Consider the following 19,082-nt stretch of genomic DNA (forward strand, 5'->3'; position numbering starts at 1 on the left):
ATAGCCAACTAGAACATCTTAACTTTGTTTGGGGCCAATCAGAATCACTCCTATTTAAAATGAGTTTAAATGTGACTGGCCAAATCGGTTTGAAGCAGCTGTGCAGACTTATGCAATCACATGATTTCAGTTACAAAATTCAATTGCGCTCGATAGGTTAGAGGTCACATGAATGGTTTTATAATTATTTAGCTGGGTCACAGTTTTTAGACCATTGGACATTTTAATATTGACCTTTAGCTGCGTTCCCTAAAAAAACATCTGCAATTTAGTGGGAGAACACTGTAGTGAAATAAAATAGATCTACAGGTCCGTGATGTCCAATCGCAAACTGAAGCATTACAAAATTACCGGTCAATTGGAAAAATCAATGATGTAGTTGAGTGCAGGCAACCTGAGTTCAAGTTCCAGTCAGTCACAATGTGCATGGAAGTATAAATCTCTACATGTACTGTACAACGAGTTGTCACTCGGCTGAAGTCGGCTGGGAGAGGCTCTAGCTGCCTGCAACCCTGAACAGGATAAGCGGTACAGAAAAAGTTCATAAGATTTGCATCAGAAAAGACCCATGGTAATTGCGTGTATAATTTAATACCATTGCATACATTATGTACATTAACGTGATGCTATCAGGACGGGGAAAACACATCATGTAAGTTTGAAAAGGCAAAATGTAGGAAGGCTTTCACATATTTGACATTGCTCCGAGCATCACATAAATACAAGACACTGGAGTATAGTGTTTGACCCTCAAAGTCATTCATCAATAAGAAGACAATGTGTAAGAGAAGAGCACATTAATTCATTCATCGTGGACTGATTTGATTCATTACATATATTTTTAACTGATGAATTTACGTTTAGATTTAGGCCACAGTGGTATTGCAGTATAGAAGCAACATGATGAGAGAAGTTACTGGCAAAACCTGATTTATGCATGATGCCTTTTAATCAGAACGCCATGTTTGGACATATTATTATGTTTGGACATATTATTGCAAATCATTTTGAGGGGTTGACTTCCACTTTAATAACCCACATCTACTTATTTTCATTGCCACAAAATGATGGGTTGAAAGAGATGTAAAACATCATCTTTGACAGAGTTGCATTTTGAAATGGGAGCTAATCTTTTTCTTACTAGTTTTTCAAAGGTTTCCAGGAACAAGATGTTTTCAGTCAAGAAAAGTGTGTCCACTCGAAGTTACCCCAAACTTTCTTTCACCTGTTTGCCCTGCTGGTTATTATACGCAGAGAATATAAGAACATGTAATATATACTGTTCTCCATCTCCACTTGTTGCTGATGGTGAGAAGCAGAAGATTGTTCTCTTAAAGCAATATCATGCTCGGGACTTTCTCCAGCACAAACAAAGCGGTCATCCGAGGTAACTGGATTGAATCACTGTTTCAGGAAAGATGCTTAATGGATTGAGTGGAGACAAACGGCGCAAGGGGGTCATTCTGAATGATGCGAACACTGAAAAGCATTGACTGTTTGATGACAAAGTAAGAATATATTGGCATTTAATTGAAAAAACTGACTGATGATTATTATTTTTGAAAAAGGTTAATATTGATAAATCGGACAACTGATTAATTGGTGTAGTTTTTTTTTTGTATTTAAATTTTGATAATCATGATGACAAAAGGAGACTTAAATACATCCAGTTATATACATTAAGCTGTAAAGGTGTGGCAAAGTTTCCACCACTATGATTTGTAAAGGTTAGGCTATAGTGAAAAGGAGACTTTTTTTTCTTCTTAATTTTGGACCAGTCCCCAGGCTTGCCATGGTGGAATCATCTCATTTTATGATCAGATTTCTGGTGCAAGGCACCAGGCCTCATCCCGTCCCCGCATAATGCTGGGCCAATGGCAAGCCACAACAAATAATGTCCCCATTAAATTTACATGTGTGCAAGGTTGCATTGAAGGGAATATTAATTCTCTGCATGTGACCATTGACTGGACTGCACCATAGCATGCTCACACGGCACAAACGATCAATGATAAATTCAAAAGCTGCATTGCCCCGAATTCAGTTGTTAGCAGCCAGCCTGGCTTTGAGGCGGTTGATTTTAAGAGGAAGCAGGCCGACCATCTCCTTACTCAGCTCCAGCTCCGACTCCACAACGGCGGCGGCTTCAGGGTGGGTTTCGCAGTACTGAACGACATATCTGGAAGACAAGCGGTATACAGCTCATTATAATAATCAAGAATTTGGGGATGTTTACTGAGTCCATAAATCATTCGCTGTAAAAATCTCTACTTGCACAATCTCAAGAGAGTCAATACACAAGGCCAAGATCAAAAGATAACAATGATTACTTTGGAGAAGATTTTCAGTTGTTTTGTTGCCAACTTCTCCACTTGGTAGAGCAAACACAATTAAAAATGAAACACTTCCCGAAATATATTTATACAGTTTTTCTTCTTTAAAAAAAAAAAAAAAATCTAACAGGATATAAATGAATGGAATAGTCTATGACAATTTCTAATCATCTTTGCAGAGCCAAAGATTTGACAGCGGCTCCCTTGTTGCATCTCCTTGGATTGTGCAGATGCATCAAATGAAGTGTGCAACAAATGCGTATGGACATACTTGTAGTTTTCCAGGGAGTTGTTGAGGTTGTCCAGCTGTGTGAGCGGGAGAGAGCAAATCAGGCGGCTGTGCAGTCGGGCCACTCGGAAGCGGGCCACCAGGGCCGGCCTGAGCACCTCCTTCTCCAGGTGCTCGGGAAGCTTCCCCTCTGGAGAGCGCAGAGAATCCAGGAACATCTGGAAGTACCTGGAGAGAAGAGGCTTTGATTTACATAGACGTGGCGAAGAATCTCTGTAACCTCCGCTAAACAACCAAGGCTAACTTTAAACTCAGTTGAGATGCATCACTTTAACATACTGTACTTCCTTAACATCAAGTACTACTTTCCTATCAACCAGGGCTTTGGTTGCATTTTATGTAGCACAAGATGCCACCAAATGCTTTGCATGTATGAGTCATAGAAAACTCAAATAATTCAATGACCTCTGCACGCCGTCAAGGATAGGCAGCCGCTGGTGCAGTTGTTTGAACAAATAGTTAAAAAAAACAAAAAAACAAACACATTTCAAGCAAATTTATACACGTGCTGCCGATGCCCACCAACTCACGCCAGGACTTTCAACAGCGGTATGACTGATTGGTTAGAACCAGTTAACAGGCAGTCAACACTACACTCTCATTATTCATTTAAAGCCAGAATCAGTCAACATACTACAGTAGAACCTGAGGATGGCGACCCCAGGTGGACAAAAATAATACCTGCATGTACATGTTACTGTGTTTAATAACGCAGTCAATTTTTATCCGTTTATTCGATTAATTAATGGGATGATCGGTAGAATGCTCATTTTAAAAAAATATATAGGATAGCGGCAGCCCTACTTGTGGAATATTTTTTGTTTGATTTGTGTTTTTTTCCCTTGAGCTTAACTGTAAAATGTTATTATATATAATTCTTCAATGAATAGTTAAGGATCGGAAAAACATGAAAAGGTGAATTTGTGACTAGCAAACGACTAACAGGTGGGGTTTCTCTGTATGTGGAAAGCAGTGATGAAGAACTGCTTCCTGCCTGTGGGAAATATAAGTTTAGAGTGAGGCCTTTGGCTGACGTGATGAAACTGCAGTAAATCCACGATAGCTGAATGCACACTCACTTGGTGGAGGCCGAGCAGAGGCTGTTGAATTTCTTTATGGTGTGGCTATCAAGAGACTGCGCGTCAGCCTGTCTGTTGGCCAGAGTCAGCTTGAGGTCCATCATTTCATTGTAGGTCTCGGCCAGCTCAAACATCAACTGTCGGCGGATCATGAGGTAGTACTGGGCGTGCAGTTCTACAGAAAGGCAGGCATGTGCATTTTTGTCAAAATGAATTGTCCCAGAAAAGCACAGCAAATGCAACTCAAGCGAGAAGAGTACCAAGGCAGATGGTCTCCAGCATGTCAACACGTCGTTTGTGCATCTTGCAGCGTCGCTCGACGTCCTCTTCAAAGAAGGCCAGAGACCTGAAGAGGGCGCTGTGATCCTGCAGGATCTCAACGTGGTCCGTCACATAGCCGTCCATCTGAAAGTACTCCTTAGCCTGAGAGGCGGCCCAAACACACACACACAGAAAAAAAAAGAACGCTTTGATGAAAATTTCACACTGCTTCCAATACTTTCTGCACATACATGTATTTGCCAGTGATTTGATAAATCCGGTTTGAAGTCCTATTGATTGTCATGTCAAATTTTTGATCGCAAGTCAACCCCCCCCAAAAAAAGTCGGCTGAGCGACAGCTCATATCTTAAAAAATGTCGGATCACTTGCAAGTCAAGGCGCCACTTTATTCTATAATAATCACAAACAACCGTACAACAGACTTTGGTCCATTCTCACGCTTATTTTTAACTCGTCTATCTAACCCAAAATGTGAGCGACCACATATTATCTTGCAGTACCTGTGTGACATAGTTCTGTCCCACCAGAAATACATTCCTGGCCTCTGTGAAGTCCAGCGGGAGCAAGCAGCTCACCTGGAAATCCCAAATGGGACAATATCATCATTTGCAGTGCCGATATTCTACTGATCCTACTGAATTGAACTTGAATTCGTGCGCTTGTTATAACACAACATATTTAAACGACACAACAAAAGTAGATATATATATTGTGGTACAATATCAATAACATGGACCTGTCACACTAGTAAATGTAACAAGAGAACGTATGCGCGCTGACCTTCTCCTCCAAGCTTGCGATCGAGTCAAAAGTGTCCTCCGAGCCAAACAACAGAGCGCTCTTCCTGCCCTTTTCTTCTTCCTCCACCTCCAGCATCCTATTCCTCTTCAACTCCTCCTGAAGATCAGAATCCAGCTCCCCAATGTTGTCCTGCTCACACAGAAGAGCAACCACACACAAAGAGACGGATGAGTGCGCTGCAGAAACAATCGTCACAATTTAGTTTGCACAGCATCCCTGGACTTGTGAAATAACAAAGACAGCACCTCCAGCGCTTTCTTGGCATCCTCAAGGAGGATGAGACAGTATTTGATCCAGCATCTTGCTATCTCGGCTCTCTTCTGCCTCAGCTGATCCCGACGCTCGCTCTCTATCTCACCTGCAAGAGTGGGAAGAGACTTTTAGATCCATTTATTTAATAGTGATCATAAGTTAGTTTCAGTATTTGAGTTCAAACAGATGGGCCATGGCATTCATAGATGATGTAAAAAAACCTGTGTATGTATAGTTTTTTTTTTTTTTTTTAAACACATGTATTTAATTTAATATGAAATAAATTTCAAAAAATGTTTTAACTCATTCAATCCCAAAGATGTATTGTATGTCTTTTCACAGTCCAGTCATTCAATCCCAGGAATTTATTTATATCTTTTTTTTTTCCAAACATTAGGCTAAAAGAGGGTCTGAAAATGCCTTGTACTGAATGAGTTAATTTTATGATTTACAATAAACCAACAACACATTGAGGTCATGAAAAAGTACGTATACTGCTGTACTGTAACAAACAGCTAAATTACGTTAATAAAATAGATCATTTTACATGATTAGCGAGATACAATTGTCCTACTAGTGTCCCCGGTTGCTTGCTGAATTGTCTTACGAGGGCGAACAAAGAGCATACTTGTACATGGACCTGAAGCTGGGTATCAAGGATATCGAATAAATGCTACAACAGCTTTCCATAATAGTGGTCGGGATCATACTCCATTTTTACCATCCCCAGCCATGCCTACACGATTGCCTTACACTTTGAGTGACTCAGAACGAAACAGCTTGTGTGAGGCTAATATGCTCTGACTTGAGGAAAAAACGTGAACATTTTGGACAAAATGATCAACACAAACACTCACTCTCTTGCGCGGCAGCCTCAGAGGGAACTTCTCCTGCTAATCCAGATATGACGGTGGCTGCTGAGAGGCAGTGTCTACCCTCCATGTATCGCCCCTGAGGATATACCACACACAAACCTTGTTACTCGCACCGGCAAGATGACAACTATGCGCGCACTGTGGATCACATAACACACGTGAAACAAACCAATCAATCAAATATGAGCTTGGAAACCTCGAAACAACCAATTCACATCCGCCCGGGCCTCACCTTTGTGATATAATACTGTGAAAGCGTAGCAGCATTGAGAGCCCACTCAATTGGACTGAACTGACCTAACTGCAGCTGTCTCTGCAGGGTGCTGTGGCAGTAGGTGGCAGCTCGCTCTGTTTGCCCTGGCAAGACACTCGCGTTGTTACTTTCCACAACACAAAATAATCTTATCCTTATATAGTATAAGGCATTCTGATACACGTGATGATTGTTAGTTTTAGAAACATGCGGCAATGTTTTGAATATCATGATAGTACAGTGATGGATCAGAAGCGTTGAGTTCTTTCAACATTTAGGTCAAATGAGAGACGACTCACCAAGGTTTTGATAGACCTGAGCAAGGTAGTACATAGTATGTGTGTAGGCCAGCTCAAACCTGGGAAAAGAAGAGATGAATATAAAACTGGAAGGGAAGAGAGGAGCAACGGCGAATAGCTGTGCTACAAATAAAGACCTACTTTTTGTTCTTTTCCTGATGTGTCAGCAGCTTCTCATTGGTAGTAAAATACTCCACCAGATCAGTGGGTGGACTTCCATCCTGCAAATGATTTTTATTTTATTTGAATTGCTCTCATGGTGGAACCACAATCATACTTACCTCCTTCATGTAACGCAGGTAGATTGCCTCGGCCGTTTCCAGGAATCCCTGCGCCATCTCAGTCTCCCCCCGACCTGCCCAGAGGATACCAAGTTGGTTCTGGAATCAGACAAACACAGGAGCAGAAATGAGTGGTTATCACCTTTTAATCATTCTTGAGTCAGGAGAGCAGAAATACTAATCTCTACAATTGGAATGACACATCTACTTTACTTTGGACTCGGTCACAGATTTCAGTATTATGGATGGTATTTAAGCAGGGCTATAGACACTTGTGCTGTACCTTTTTGGGGGGAGTGGTGGGGGCGAATGAAATGTTGAACCTAAAAAAAATAACATTATTGTGGGCCAGCTGTCTCTGTGAGGTGAGTTTTAAATTTGGTTGGTTAAAGAAACGGGTATAGCAGACATTGCTAATAGTTTAGTTCCATTAGCCATCACTAATGATTCTGAAGGCCCGGGGCAGATTAGATAGATGCTTGGCAGCGCTAGAAGCTGAAATCTTATTGGGCAACAAACCGAACATCCACATACATAGTATATTTGAAGCAGTTAGCCAAGAGAAATGCTATACAAGAAAAGGCTGGAATAAATAATAAGATGTTATGTAGCAACAACATTTAACGGCCAAAAACTAGCATCTTCCCAGGCAATTTACCCGGACATGGATGAATAGTGACACATTTTCGGTTGACACTCTGCATCTCTCCAGCAGTTTAATGCAGTTCATTAGGTGCTCTTGGCCGGCCGACAGCTCCTCCGTGTCCACATGGTTCACGCCCAGGTAATATTCCACCGCCGCGAGCCTCGCGGTGCTTTGTCCGGTGGTCGAGTCCCCGCCGAAGCCGCGCTCGAACATTTCGTCGAGCTGGCCGTCCACCGGCTGCTCGGTCGGCCGTTGGTCGCCGCCCTGCGCCCCGCCGTCTTCCTCCCCGTCACCGGCCTCGAAACTCTTCAGCGAGCAGTGTATCTCCCAGAGGAGGTCTCTGGCTTTGTACTTGGAGCGATAAGGGTCATTTTCTGGGTCGTTTCGGGATTTGACTTCAGTGAAGTTTTGAGCGTTGGTAAATTTATCGCAGATTGCTGTCCACTCGTCACTGTTGAGGGACGCCATGTTTGTTTTCTTGTTTTGGTGTGACCCGACTAAAAGTGGCAGTACTGACACCTACTGGTAGAAATAGTAAAGAAGCTACGCACTATTAAAAAAATGGTGCGCGCAAACATTGTACGTCATTTTCAGTTACTCACACGACGTAACCTTTTTAATCCATGGAACACGCATTCGAGAAATTATTAAAATGAATGTTCGTATTGTTTATCATATATACCTGAACTTTCTGTGAACTTTCAGGGTGAACCGAAAATGCACCGTAATCTTCACAGGTGAACTGTATTTACCTAGTCATCCAACAGAATGATTGAACGAAAAAGGCCCAGATATCACATTAGGTAAGATTTGTGAGAAAAATAATTTAACTGAGATAGATAAAGGATAGGGACTACTTTGTCTCAATTGGTAGCCATGAGTCTGAGCGAACAAAGATCACATTCAGGGTGACACAAGGGTCCAATCTTGGACCACTTCTATTTAATATCTACATGGTGCCCCTTGCTCAGATTATGGAACATCACAACATCTCATCATACTTGTGCAGATGTCACACAAATTTACATTTCAGCATCATCACATGACTATACAGTAGTCCCTTACTTTCATTAAGTAAGTGTATTCATCAAATTAATGAGTGGATGAACTCTTAACTCTGTCATTGAAAGCAACAAATCAATCCAAATTTTTGGTGTAATTATTGACTCAGACCTGAATTTCAACACCCACTCAAAAGCCATTCCAAAATCTGCCTATTACCACCTGAAAAACATAGCTCAAATTAATGGCTTTCTGTCTCAACCAGACTCAGAAAAACTTGTTCAGGCTTTTATTTTCAGTAGGCTAGATTACTGTAATGGTAATTACACATCTCACAGGTCTCAGTAAAAAATAAAAAAAATCAGGCAGCTGCAGTGGATCCAAAAGGCTGCCGCCAGAGTCCTTAGTACAAACACCAGGAAACCGGACCACATCACATCTGTCCTCAAATCACTACATTGGCTTCCAGTGAGTCAAAGAATAGATTTGAAAATCTTGCTTTTATGTAAAGCATTTTACATATCAAGACAAAATAAACTTGCCCTGAGATCATTATTTCAGTACAGTATACACCTTTTGTGACATCTTTTTAATGTAAAATACACTACTCAGAAAACATTTGGTATACAGTATTCTGCATTCCGGCAAAATTTCCGGGTGAACCTAAAATGCACAGGAAGTAACAACAATTCTCGCTATTTTAGAGCAGTAACTTGAATAAACAAACATGTAAAAATCCACTAAAATGTAAATAAATCACTGGGTAAAGTAATTTCAAGTTGGTTGTAGCCAGTTTATTTTTACAAACCCAAAGGATCAGATAATGAATGAGGGATGTATTGATTTGGTTAAATAATATATTACTTCGAAAGACACACAAAGTAAGTACCACACAGTGTACAGTTGGTCATCATAAACAGACGCGGGACTACAATCTGGATATTGCTAGTGAAATTATCACCTCCTGGCAGCGTCACCATTTTGCCACATTCAAATGCATTTTTTCTTTACATGTGTAACAGTATTTATTTCTTTGTGTCTTCACTCTGTTAAAAGTGATCCTAGTCACCCAATTTCAAACTTCAGTTGAGCAGGGAAAAATTGTCAATAAGATAGTGAAAGAGCAATACAAATAAAAAATATGTTACACAGGAACTGTCGGATCTAGAGTGCAAAGTGGATTATACACTCACTCAGGGTCAACAATGCGAATATAAATTCAAGCGTCAAATATACGAAGGAAATACTCGGTTTTGTGTTGTAAAATGTGGCAAATAACTTCATGTGGGTGATCAATCATTTAGAGAGGGGCAGCAAACACAGCGATTCCTCCAGTGATTAGGTAAGTGCACACGTCCATGCCCTCCGTTCGCCAGTGTGGTGGAACAGGAAACACTTTACTTTGTCACTAAGATGTCTTCTTCTCCAAACTGAAATACAAAAACAGAGAGAAATTATTTCTTGATACATATAACAATGACCCCTCTAGAGTAGAATAGAGCAGCACAAGCAGGCAATGATTTAATGTTTTTCCTGACAACAGCACAATTCCAAACGATTTTGGTTCCGTCAAAAAGGCTGCTTAGATACAAAACGGGCTTACTTATACTTGATGAGACGACCGCCCTGAATCAGCTGTGCAGACTCGTTGGTCATATGGCACGCAAACAGCAGCCAGTTGCGTGGTTGCACTTTGTAGGCAAAGCGCATGAAGAGCAGCGAGTAACAACACAGAGCTAAGAAGAGGAGGAAGCACACAAACACAAAAAAATAGTTGATAGCCTTGTTCAAGTTATTCAATTCATAGAGTGGCACAGACGAGGTGCTGTAGCAGCCGCAATATCAATGGACACACAAAAAAAAAATCAAGCTTAATAATTATACAACCTAACACGGTTATGTAAAGATGACAGGGGGCCCTCTGTTTAAAAAGAAGGTCTTTTCTCCTATGGCAGTGACATAACCTCAATTTTTACTTTGGGTTGGCTGATAAAAAAAATTTTCACAGAAAAATCCAAACAACTTTTCGCCCTTGGCTTATAGACAAGAAGCGAATTACAATGAAATTATTCAAAACAAGTTTTGTTCTTTGGGCTTTGCTTCCCTTCTGGGATTTCGTCATATAGCCAACAAGCTTTCAAACATTTTTTTTTCTATAGCATTAACTTGCATCAGATTTCACAGAAATACAGTATTTTTGTTAAAGATAATGTGAAAATAAGTGCTTCCTAATGTACACTCAATCTTTAATAAGTTAACATTTAAAATGCTAAGCAATTTAACATCATGAAATGAGCCGTCAACCGACAGGGCTCGGCTGCTCCATGTCTGTTGTCCAAACTTAACCCTTTGAGATTTCTCACATAGAGTTGTACACATGGACAATATGACCTCAGCAAAATATTTGTGCCTTGAAAGCACATACCTCTGGTCAAAAGTTGTCAACGTGGATAAATCACTGCTTTTGCAATGTATACATTAGCACCACCATTGACATTTCGCAATGGCTAAGAAGCTAAGAGCCTTTCTTGTCATGCAGTAAACAATGTGAAAATGTTGTCTGCTGGTAGATTGTGCTTTGGCAATCTAGCTCCTCCCTGTGTGCAGCCATGTTGTTATTGTCAACAATGAATGTCAGCAAGGATGTGCTTTGAAATACAGAAACCACCCCAAAAAACAATCCATGAAAAAAAAAAAAAAACTTAAATGGATCCATAAAATCACTTAATTGCCCAGCCCTTTATACATAAGTGAATTCTACTTTAGAGTCTCCCCTGTAAGATATAACAAAAGTAAGCCATGCAGCATACTGTACAGTGTGTGCATGAGTCTCACCGAAGGTCATCCTGCCACTGATGATCTCGGGGCTCTTTTTCATGTCACTGAAGGCGGCAATAGGGAGACCCCAGTTTGCTACTGGACCCCAGAAATGCTGTAAGCACCCACGCACACAAAAGAAGGGAATTTAAAAAAATAAACATTGTCATACACTCAAATGATTAAAAAGCAGAACTCAAATAATAGTCATTTTAATAATAATCGATTATATTACTGCTGTTAAAATATATAAAACTACATTTAGAATACATTTCTACTGTAAAACTACACCCAATATGCTCTCATTATGAGCAGATTATGGGAAGGCAATAGTGCCGTAGACAGTTCGATAAAAATAAATAAGACTTACTGTACTGGTGAGTGTTTTTCAATATTCAGGGCCGCATGGAAGAGAAAAAATAAAAGTCAAACAAATAAGGTCAATAGGTTAGTTAAATAAGGTTCCACAGAGTGTGCCATGTGTTGATGTGTTTGAGCACATACAATAGGTAGCCTACATTTCTGTGTCCTCCTTGCTTGCGATTTCTTTCTTTCATGTTCCTTGTAACCGCCGTTGCTGCTAAAACGATGAAAATTTCTCAATTTTGGGACTACTACGTTATCTAATTCAAGTAGTCCACACGTCTGGTTATACTGTAGATTGGATCACACCACTATTTTGGGTTGAAACTGTTTTGAATTCCGGTTTTCTATTTCCAAGAGGTTTAAAGGAAAAGTCAACCCCAAAAAAATTCATTACAAGAATATGTTGTTCTATGTAGGACTTGGACTTTGGAACTGAGGGGGTCACGATTCGAGTCCCACTGCGGACAAAAATATAAAACTTTAACTACAGCGGCGCATTCAATTGTGAGTTTAATTCATTCTGTGACCAGGCTCGCAACCGGAAAAACTTGTCTCTCAAAGTCATCTTGTCCAATTTAAATCAATTAAAATACTAGTAATCCCTACCAACCCCCATAAAACAAACACTGCTTTTGTTCAAATATGTGTTGCTTAAACAGTTAAAACAATGGGGCATTTAAGAAGTTTTGTTAGCACATCTATGGCGTTTCGCATTGTGCGCTAGCATTAACCCAAGAGATGCAGTACTGTTTGCCTGTATGAGTGTGATCTGGTTGCCTGTGTTGTGTGCAACACAAATATACAGTACAGCAGAGCGTGAGTTGAATTTCTCCTTGAGGGATTATAATGAGTGCGTTGATTTACAATTTAAAACTTGACGCACATGTAGGTATGCATAATTTCAAATGAGCTGAATACCTGTCTTGGCAACATAAACAGTCAACGAAAATGTAGTTGTAATCTGGGTTCACTTTTTTCAGTGAATACTGCACTGAGATACTAGTTGTTCCAGATTGTGCTGTCCTACAATTTTAAACCAGATAGAAACCGTAGTTAGAAACCCCAAACGTGTTTGGTCCTTCACAGTTGAATGGAAAATAGCATGCAAATACTTCACAATCAATAATTTTCCGATCAAAGACAACTGTCAGTTAAACATTTGCTAACATTACTGGCTGGCTGTCACTTGTGAACGACACTCAGCTAGGTGGCTACATTAGCACATCTGCTCATAGCTTTTGTTACATACCTCATCAAATATTCCCTGAATTCTTTGCTCTTCAGGTGGTCTATAGCTTTGCGTGCAATCGTCCCAGCCATGATTTAACACTTCGCAACGGTCTAATATGACCGGAAGATGGTGAAATGTGTGTTGAAGGGCGATGAGCTGCGGAATGAGCAGACTAGAGGACGCTCGGTCAAATTTCCACCAACCACCAACACTGCAACTTTTCGCTTTACTACACTGTCGCAAAGAAAAGGCTTGACGGCAGCATTCTACCATTTGCCAGCAAGGCAGACACAACACGTTCTTTTTCTTTTGAGCTTCGTGCTTACGGCCAGGCTAAGCTAGTAGGGGCAAGGCTACAGGCGTTCCGTGACTTCACAAAAATAAAACATTAACAAGGATGCCAGCACATTGTGCTGCAATCGGTTGCACACAACGCCGAACTGCCGAATCAAGGAAACAGGGAATAACCTTTCATAAGTAAGAACTGTTTTTTTTTGCTCTTGTTTCATTATTAAATCTTGAGTGCTTCCAATATATGAGAGTTGCTTTGCAACGTAAATATCGTTTTGCTAATTGTTTTAAATCCAAGGCGATGATGTCCGTGTATTTATTTGTTTAGCCTTTATTTTGAAATTGGCCCCCGTAGCGCAATGGCGGCGTGTTACCGTAATGCCGAAATATTAACGATCGTTGTGGCGGCACCGCTAGTCTGACTTCGACTTTTCGAGTGGAAGAGTCTAGCAAAACACGCGAGCTTGTAGCTTGGCTTCCAAAAGGCCACACGATTAACTCATTCTCTACCAGGCGTTTTCGAAGGAGAATTCTTCATTTTAGCCAGCCATATTAGAGCAGCTGTTTAAAAAACACACACACAAAAAACAGCATAGACCAGCATGGTTTTGTTGTGTTTTCGTGCTGGTCTTGCTGGTATTACTAGCAAAAGCAAAACAGAAGCAAAAGCAGACCAAAAAAGCCAGGCTTCGTATGACCAAACCTTCGGTCACTGGGCCGTAGCCGCCCAGCAGGACCAACATGTTACCGGGGCCCAGCCAGGAGCTGGTGATAGCCGGTCAACAGCTGGTTTTGCTGGTGTCGCCGCGCTGCAGCTACCAGCAGGGCAACAACAGCATGTTGGTGTCGCTGGGTGGCTTTGGCTCTGTAGGTGGAGCGGATTGGCCAGTGACCGAATGTTTGACTGTTGGAATCTTGCGTGTTTTTTGTTTTTGTTTTGCTTTTGCTACTGCTCCTGTTTTGCTCTTGCTGGAATATACAACCAAATCCTGCAGTTTTTTTTAAGCAGGGAATATTTCAAAAGAAATATTCAATATAGGCACCAAAACGACCAAAACATAAAGTGTGCTCTTCTTTCACAATAAATATAAAGTGATTAAGTGTTTTGAGCGTTTCCCATTATTTGGTCCAGTGGTTCTCAACTGTTGTCATTCTGCAACCCGCAGTTTCTTTTTATTGCACGGTTGCGACCATATTCTATAGACGTTAAAAGCAATAAAGAACATGTCGTTTTAAAATAGCCACTGATGAAACATGTATAGTCTGTTACATTTTCAAAAGTTGTCTAAAATTATTTTGCTATACGTACCGGCAAAAGCGTATCGCTCGCCATGATGTCTGCTAGCCAGAGGCTGAGCTGAACTGTATTTGTTTAGAGTAAATTAGTCGCTAAAGCGTGAGGCATCTACACTTCCTGTCGCTTACCTAATAATGTTCCATGTGGGAACTTGGTACGCCTCTGACTGTAGCAGAAAATCCAAAATAAGAATATATGTAATTTCTTACTATCTGCCCGCGACCCATTTTGGGGTTCCAACTCTTGACCGACCAGTTTAGAATCACTGCTTCAGTCATCAGTAGAGCATTGGTTGGTTTCCCTCACAATACCGTTTTTGGAGCAAACAGCAGTGAACAAGCTTTTTGGAAAAATAAACATGAAGCAGAACAAAATGCCTTTAATTTCCAGTATATTGCTTCATTAGGTTCTTTGTCCTTTATTTATCAGAATGATTTCTTTTTTAATCTGTTATTGTTTGGAGACTTATTTACTGCTCTGTCTACTTTTCTTTCTCCGTTTAGGTTTCCCAGAGACGATGAGATGAGGAGACTGTGGGAAAAAGCTATGAGGAGGAGGGATTTTACTGCGAGTGATGAATCTGTGCTCTGCAGTCAACATTTTAAAAGTCATGAGTTTGACAAGACTGGGCAGATTTGCCGTATTAGAGTGGGCGTCATTCCATCATTGTTTAATTTTCCAGATCGTCCTCGACAAATACCGGTAGGTTTACAAGCATGCAACTACTGTACTTAGTTTTTATTGCATTTCATTCTTTTCATGAATATTTACACTTTTTCTGTTACTGTATAGATCACCCACAGTGATGCAGTGCACAATTTTTTACCAGACAAGTTTGATTCCATACCCAATACTTTTTGGGCTTTTTTTTTTTGGATATTGATACTTTGTGTGATTAAAGCAGCACTGGGCAAGAATTCGACCTTAATAAATTTAAATTAAATTAATTAATATAATTTAATGTTTTCACAACCCTTTTGATGAAACCTTGACTTACAAGTAGTTGATACATGACAAAAGAATAATTGGGGATTGATAAAGATTTATCTAAATCTATATTTCTTTTTTTTTTCTTTAGCATGAAGAAAAAAGAACCACAGGCACCATAAGAACCACAAAAACCTCAATCAAAGCTAAGGAGAGCCTACCATTACCCATCATCCCTCAGAAAGTCACCAAAAAGAAACCTCGGTTCAATATTGCCCTTGTGAGTACAGTATTTGTACTTACTAAGACTCAAAAAACTGATGGGCTGGATTGCAGGATTTAAAAATTACATAAAACCGGTGGCAAACCACTAATTTTTCTTTTTTTTTACCAGGACCACAACTATTCATTACCCAATTCTCCCGCTGCTCTAAAGGCCAAATTCAGTGCGGCTGCAGCCAGATTGTGGAGCCTGGAGAAGCAGAAGAGAAACGCGCTGGTGCGAGAACGAAGGGCAAGAAACACTCTTATGGCTGTACTGCACAAGTCACTATGTGAGCCTTGTGCCTGAACCTATAAAAGCCCCGTTCAGCAAGAACTACCATCGTTGGACCTGAGAAAAAAAATAATGGTGGGTTGGTGATTCCCTCAGATGGCACTGTTCAGGTGATGAGAGGTGGCTGCCACTGTCCTTGAGCACGGGAGTCTGTGGTCACACCAAGAAGAAATTGGTGCAATGGAAACCAGGGTGGTTGGTTTTCCAGGTTTTGTATCGAGCCGTGATTCCCAACCACTGTAGATTAGGTGCCATGAGAGACCATCAGTTAAGCTGTAGGAAATGATCCAATTTCCCCTTATGGTGTGGTTTAATGTATCTTTGTTCATCTATCTACGCCAGTGACGTATAGTGACAGGCAGAACAATTAAATGCTCTTCCACTCCACCAAATAGCTGGGGACACTGAGATTAAATCAACATTTTTTTCAGTGTACTGTATATAGGCTACCGGTACTTCACGTTGTTGCTTTAAAAATGTAAAATATGTGCCTTTGCTCAATAAAGTTTGAAAAACACTGGTAAAGTGAACCACCAGTCTTGATGACTTGCATTGCATCCGTTCTTAAAAATAAGGCTACGCTAACAAGTATGTGTTGATTACATGATGGGTTGAAGCCGAAATTGGTAAAACCTTTTCTTTATGGCTGGTGTATATGGACAAAAGCTTTGCATAAATGTGAGGGGTTTTTTTTCAAGCAACATAGCTATTCGTTGGTGAAACAAACAATTATCTTAAATTGTCTGAAAATGTGCAATTCTTAACATCTAACTTTAATGGGAACTAGCCTTGTTAAATTCAGTGGAATTTAAATTTTTCCTTTTTTTTTTTTTTTTTTTACACATGGGATTGAAGTTATGGCTAATTGTGCAACAGAACAAGAAACACTTTTTATTCCCCAAATTCTTTACATTTATTGAGAATGTAAAAAGAATAATATGTTGTTTTTCAGAATGGGAACTTTTCAGGGCAGATTTCTAATTACAGGAGTGCTGATGAAGGATCTTGGTTCTGATAACAGGAAAAATGAAGGGACAAATTAACTTGAGAGAAAAAAAAAAGTACAGATAATTACTGGTATAAAAAAATGGAATAATGGGTTTCCTGGTTAAAAAAAGAAGTTCCTTAATATTTGGATCAACAATCCTGTTTGACACCATCTGCAGTCAAGCAACCAAATAAGCAGAGTTAATGTGAAAAGATGTACGAGTAGCAGAAAGAAGGCAAAGAAGGAACAACCAATGTCTTCTTCAGTCCTTCCTCAGCGTGACAGTCTCCTCTGTGATTCCCTCCTTCGTGATGATGCAGATCTGAAGGGCATCCCCGGTGTAAACATCTCTTTCTGCGGCCGAGATGAAAACATCTTTGACCAGCTGAACTGACTTCTCGCGGCTCAGAGGAATGGGTGATACACCTTCCATGTTCTTGAAACCAATCTGGGAAGAAGGCATGTGGGTCAGTACAATGCAGCAATGCGTACACTTGACAGTTGGGCTTCAGCTATTAAATATTTTCAGAATTGATTAGTCTACCGGTTATAATGTCGATTAATACAATAAAAATGATTTTCCATGATTAAACAACCAAACAAACATGTGAGGTGCAGGTAATTCTGTGGTCCTGGTATAGACACTACAATATGGCTTGGTCTGTATGTGTAGCTTTTAAAAGGTGTGCTCCGGCCTGGTGAGTGACGTGGGAGTCAGTGAATGAGGGTGTAAAGTTTGCTATTGTGAGCTCAGGTTTAGTGGCTGGCTGTCAACTGGCTAACCATTAGTGAGTGGCAACTTTCTTGTAATAAAATTATTCGAGTTATACGATCAATTCTTTCAGCCCTATTTGGCAGTAAGGTCATGGCGTGTACCTGGTTGTCTAGTAGTGGTTGCAGCATGGCACTAGCTGATCCTCCAGCCATGTAGCTGTTCCGCTGGTAGGATCCTATTGGGTCAAAACTGTAGACAGCGCCCTTGCCTAAATTACACATTACAATTTTTGTCACCAATGTATCAGGAACAGGCTCAAGATTTTGGAACACTTATGAATTTAAAAACATGGCGTAAGTGTTAGCCCCCACTTACCCTCATCATCAAGACCTCCAATGATATTGTAAACGTAGTAGGGGAAGAACCTCCTGCCATACAAGATAGTGGACAACATGGCAGCAATGGCGCCGCACGTCATGGTCTTATTGTTTGAGTGTTTGTACATCTGAGAGAAAATAAAAGTCCATCACTTGTATACAGTTCTACTAAAAGCACATTTTCTACAGAATATCAGATATTCAGCCAAAGTACAAGATACCCATTCAAGTTGCCCACCTTGAGTCTGGCATCAATGATTTTTGTCAGTGTCAGGCAGTCACCATGGAAGCCACTGCAGCCAATTACAGTTGTGTCTGTCCTAGAAGCGACAGGATGATAATACAAATTAAAAAAATTTGCATGGTGAAGACACACTATAAAATTGATTTACTGTGATTCTTTATCAACAGTACTACAGGGGAAGTGAAGATTACAATTTGTAGCATTTTGGAGACTCTCTGCTGTGGATTGCGTAGCCCTCACTCAGCCTGGTGTCTGAAGCTACGACGGAAAAGTCTTCCCCAGCCAGCGCAAGTACAGTCCTGTAAACATATGTATTACATTTCTTCATATAGTCATCCATTTTTTTGGGTAACTCTTTTCATGACTAATAAATAAGTAACTGCATTGTAATGCTAACAACAACGGCGATATTCGAAAGTGAAACAATTGTACAAAGGTTTGCCATATGAAAACCACGTTCTGCCACTGTGGTGTCTTCGGAAAAAAAAAGTTGAAGTCACAGGCGTGTATCGCAATAATAATCAATCGTCAAGTCAAAAACATTAGCTGGTCATTCACTTGCGATGTAAAACGTTAGCTAGCAGGCTAACAAGCGAGCAGTTGAAAAGTAAACTTACCCGCCGTTGAACGTATATGGTGAGAAGCGGTGCTCCACTGGACCCGTGTAATGATAGTCCTTCATCTTACCAGGGCTTCTAAAATCTTGAACCGAGAGCATTTTTTTTTAAAGGAATACAAAAAAAATCCTTTGCTTGCCTTCTAAAGTCGCTGTATCACGGTAATATGGCAGCTTCTTCTTCAAGGGATGCATTCCAGTTGGCTGAAGTACGCGGGCGCCCTCCCTGGCTGCACGATGACATGCCATGACATCCAGTTATCTT

General features: G+C 40.4%; 4 protein-coding genes across 4 annotated transcripts; 1 reads left to right on the forward strand and 3 right to left on the reverse strand.

Moving 5' to 3' along the window:
- Window positions 1-575: 575 nt before the first annotated feature.
- kifbp (kinesin family binding protein) lies at window positions 576-7,893 on the reverse strand. Its single transcript, XM_086025379.1, has 13 exons — window positions 7,403-7,893; window positions 6,745-6,843; window positions 6,605-6,684; window positions 6,464-6,522; window positions 6,144-6,268; window positions 5,894-5,987; window positions 5,030-5,142; window positions 4,764-4,913; window positions 4,484-4,558; window positions 3,962-4,124; window positions 3,702-3,876; window positions 2,605-2,790; window positions 576-2,179 (listed from the first exon to the last, which is right to left on the reverse strand). The coding sequence occupies exons 1-13, from the start codon at window positions 7,856-7,858 to the stop codon at window positions 2,041-2,043; spliced, it is 1,914 nt and encodes a 637-aa protein (XP_085881505.1). The 5' UTR covers window positions 7,859-7,893; the 3' UTR covers window positions 576-2,040.
- Window positions 7,894-9,164: 1,271 nt separating this feature from the next.
- On the reverse strand, window positions 9,165-13,228 carry mpc1 (mitochondrial pyruvate carrier 1). The gene is made up of 4 exons (XM_086025381.1): window positions 12,821-13,228; window positions 11,228-11,324; window positions 9,996-10,128; window positions 9,165-9,822 (listed from the first exon to the last, which is right to left on the reverse strand). The coding sequence occupies exons 1-4, from the start codon at window positions 12,893-12,895 to the stop codon at window positions 9,801-9,803; spliced, it is 327 nt and encodes a 108-aa protein (XP_085881507.1). The 5' UTR covers window positions 12,896-13,228; the 3' UTR covers window positions 9,165-9,800.
- On the forward strand, window positions 13,017-16,407 carry LOC147149979 (THAP domain-containing protein 6-like). The gene is made up of 4 exons (XM_086025380.1): window positions 13,017-13,283; window positions 14,898-15,096; window positions 15,473-15,601; window positions 15,716-16,407. Exons 1-4 carry the CDS (start codon window positions 13,204-13,206, stop codon window positions 15,890-15,892), a joined length of 585 nt encoding a protein of 194 aa, XP_085881506.1. The 5' UTR covers window positions 13,017-13,203; the 3' UTR covers window positions 15,893-16,407.
- Window positions 16,408-16,765: 358 nt separating this feature from the next.
- psmb1 (proteasome 20S subunit beta 1) lies at window positions 16,766-19,050 on the reverse strand. The gene is made up of 6 exons (XM_086025602.1): window positions 18,819-19,050; window positions 18,393-18,500; window positions 18,196-18,277; window positions 17,956-18,085; window positions 17,742-17,848; window positions 16,766-17,313 (listed from the first exon to the last, which is right to left on the reverse strand). Exons 1-6 carry the CDS (start codon window positions 18,917-18,919, stop codon window positions 17,128-17,130), a joined length of 714 nt encoding a protein of 237 aa, XP_085881728.1. The 5' UTR covers window positions 18,920-19,050; the 3' UTR covers window positions 16,766-17,127.
- Between the last annotated feature and the right edge of the window lie 32 nt (window positions 19,051-19,082).

The sequence above is a fragment of the Filicampus tigris genome, chromosome 3 (assembly GCF_054856515.1).
Source record: "Filicampus tigris isolate MCC_2025a chromosome 3, RoL_Ftig_1.0, whole genome shotgun sequence".
Taxonomy (NCBI): Eukaryota; Metazoa; Chordata; class Actinopteri; order Syngnathiformes; family Syngnathidae; genus Filicampus; species Filicampus tigris.